The sequence below is a fragment of the Propithecus coquereli genome, unplaced genomic scaffold (genome assembly GCF_000956105.1).
Source record: "Propithecus coquereli isolate 6110/MARCELLA unplaced genomic scaffold, Pcoq_1.0 Scaffold208, whole genome shotgun sequence".
Lineage (NCBI taxonomy): Eukaryota > Metazoa > Chordata > Mammalia > Primates > Indriidae > Propithecus > Propithecus coquereli.
In genome coordinates, this window is record NW_012145856.1 from 2,653,380 (window position 1) to 2,656,331 (window position 2,952).

Genomic DNA, 2,952 nt, shown 5'->3' on the forward strand with positions numbered 1-2,952 from the left:
GCTAGGATTACAGGCGTTAGCCACCGCGCCCGGCCTATTATTTATTTATTTGTAACATAATATACTTCCTGGTTGTTATCAAAAAGCAGAACTGAGTGTACCTGAATAATTGCATGGAAGAAACAAATGCCAAATATTATTTGTCTCCATTTTCTTCCGAGTATATTTTCTTCGAAAAATGAAGATGTCATTTCAGTAAACGCTCGTCTGATATTTGCACGCAAGCCTTTTGGAGGCTCATTGGTTACCTGGATTTAGATAGAACATATATGGCAGAGAGCATGATTTTATAGATTTGCATTATTTCTGAATAACACACAGGGCCTGTAGCCATTGAGAGGATGTAGATAACTGATTCCCTGGGGCATTCCCAGCATGTTTCAGCCTGCTTCGTATTTCGCTCAGCCATAGCCCAGGGAGAATAGGGCCTGGCAGGGTCCTCAGACCTACAGTGGCTGAAACACCTGCACAAAAAACTCAGACACTTCCATTTGGTGTCTTTTTCAAAAACATGGGCCAGTCAACTTGACTGAGCTAAAGGAAAAAAAAAAAAAAGAAAAAAAGACAAAAATATGTAAAAAAATAAATAAATAAAAAATAAAAACATGGGCCGGAAAGTTTGCTCAGGCTTTCTCTATTGAATTTTGCATCATTCCAACATATTACATTGTCCCATACTTTGTCCCATGATGTCCCATGACAGGGGTCAGGGAGGGAAAAAGCACCTTTGTTTCTCATATGCAGAGGCTTCCCACACATTGGAAACTTCCAGCATATTGGAAAATCCAGCTGCCATACCACCTGTAGGCCTTCCTGTCTCTCAAATGCTAAAAAATTCCCTTAACCCTGTGAGGGATTCCCTTCTCATTACTTTGCACCTTTAACATTTTCTTGTGGAAGGTAAGAGCTGGAAGAGTTGAATGACCAGTAGAACCTGGGCATGCAGGTATGGTCACTTGCTTGGGAAATCATCTCCTTGCTTGCTATTAGGTAAAAGGATAGGGACTTCTATCTCCCCACTCTGGTCACATAGACCTCCCTGTGGTTCTGTGCAGGATCTGAGCTCCCTGAAGCCACTAGGTGAACACTCTTGAGATCAATCATTTTACATTGTTCCAACCATAGGCATGTATTACCTTGACGGAATTTTGAAGAACCGTGACAGGAAATGTATTACTAGGCATGGAGCTTAAAAAAAGTCGAAAAGTGTCCTTGATAGCACTATCTATTTAAAACAAAGACAAAACAAAATAGGAAAATGTTTAGTTTGTAGTAGCACTTTTCTATAAGAAACAATTATTCTAGGGAAGGAAACAATGCTATAAGCTCTGTTTAAAAACCTAGTTAATCTATTGCAAGCATGTTATAAACTGTTTTAAAATGGGGTGGAAAGAATCATTCTGGAAATGTCACATCTGGAGGGTTTGGCAGTCTAGAAGCTGACAAGTTTAGGTAAATAAATTAGGTACATGTTAATTTATAATACTTGATGAGATATTAAGGGCCTTCTCTTTGAAATGGGGAAAATTTTCAGTTGAAAAAGAGGAGTTTCCACCAGTGCATTTATGCTCATGAGTTTTTTTTTTTTAACCATTAAATATAAGGAAAATTGCATGGAAATGGTCAGAAATTCCTATGGAGAAGAAACGGATTTTTCTCCTCAGCAGAGAAGTTGCAAAGTGAACAGAGAGCAGGGATACAGAAAAATGCCACACATAGCATCAAGTTAACAGGCTTGCTTTCTTAGCTGTGGCCAGGGACTTAGGAAAGGATGAGCTCTGCTTTAGGTTCAAAAGGCCAAAGTAAAGGCGGAAAAATCCTTGTTCCCATAGCAGGAAGACACAGGCTTCATCCAAGGACAACTTCCTTAGCATTGGTTTTTAAGTGCATATTATGCTATTTCTCAAACATGCCAGGCTTGCTCCCTCCCTAGGGCCTTTGCACTGGCTGTTCCCTCTACCTGGAATGCTCTTCCCTCAAATTCCCTTGCTTTCTTCATGTCTATACCATTTAAAATTGCTATCCTCCTTCCTCTCTCTCCCAGCTCTCATCCCAGTCTTTCTGATCTTACCTTCCTCTCCTTTTTATTTTTTCCAAAGTACAACCACATTCTGTCATACCATATAAGTTACTTATTTATTATGTGGTTTATTCATTGTTTGTTTCCCTGCACTAGAATGTAAGCTCTATGAGGGCAAATATCTGTGGTTGTTTTGTTCCCCAACATACTCTATACTTAGAACAGTGCCTGGTACATAGTAGGTTCTAAAATATTTATTGAATGAATGACCAAAATTAAAAAGTTACTTCCAGTAAATTCTAGAGCAACATTAAAGTTGTTTGCATGATAGAAACTGTGGAGAGTTAGCTATACTCCTAGCAAAAAATCGGGTCCCTTAGGCAGGGGTCATTGCAAAGGATAAGGAAATAATAGAAAATAGAAAATAATAGAATATAGAAATAAAAGAATACACAGAGACAAAAGTACAGTTTTATAAAGTATAGAATTTATAAAAGGTGGGGTATTGGGAGACCCCCCAGCATTCCTGTGAGCTGTGAGCCCCGAGTAAAGTTTCACATGGGTATTTATTGGTACAGTGATCAGTTGCCAGGGGTAACAGGTTTACATAATAACAGTTCGTTTTAGGTTAAAAGTCTCCCAAAAGGCTTCTAGAGATCCCTTAATTAACTCTATCTACGTGAGCAAACGGTTACAAAATCTTTCTAAGTTCTGAGATAAAGCTATCACTTAGCAGAAAGGCTAAACAGATATAGTGGCTCTATATTTCTTTATCTAGTTATTGTGGATTGAGACAGGTAGTCAGGAGTGAAGCAGGAACTGTCCCTTAGGCTAATTGCTTTTAGCTGCAGGTGACTGCCTGTCGGGTGGGCAATCTTTGATTAGCTCTCCTCCCTTGGCTCCATGCAAATCTGCTTTGTTGTACAAACCAG

At 39.1% G+C, this 2,952-nt stretch overlaps 1 protein-coding gene across 1 annotated transcript in view; it reads right to left on the reverse strand.

The window, feature by feature from the left end:
- The window catches only part of DNAH6 (dynein, axonemal, heavy chain 6), a 318,529-nt gene that overhangs the window by 32,866 nt on the left and 282,711 nt on the right, over window positions 1–2,952 (reverse strand). The window contains exons 63-64 of the mRNA XM_012644194.1: window positions 1,137–1,221; window positions 102–248 (exon numbers count right to left, since the gene is read on the reverse strand). Coding sequence (XP_012499648.1) covers window positions 102–248; window positions 1,137–1,221 — 232 coding nt within the window. The remainder of the gene's footprint in view (window positions 1–101; window positions 249–1,136; window positions 1,222–2,952) is intronic.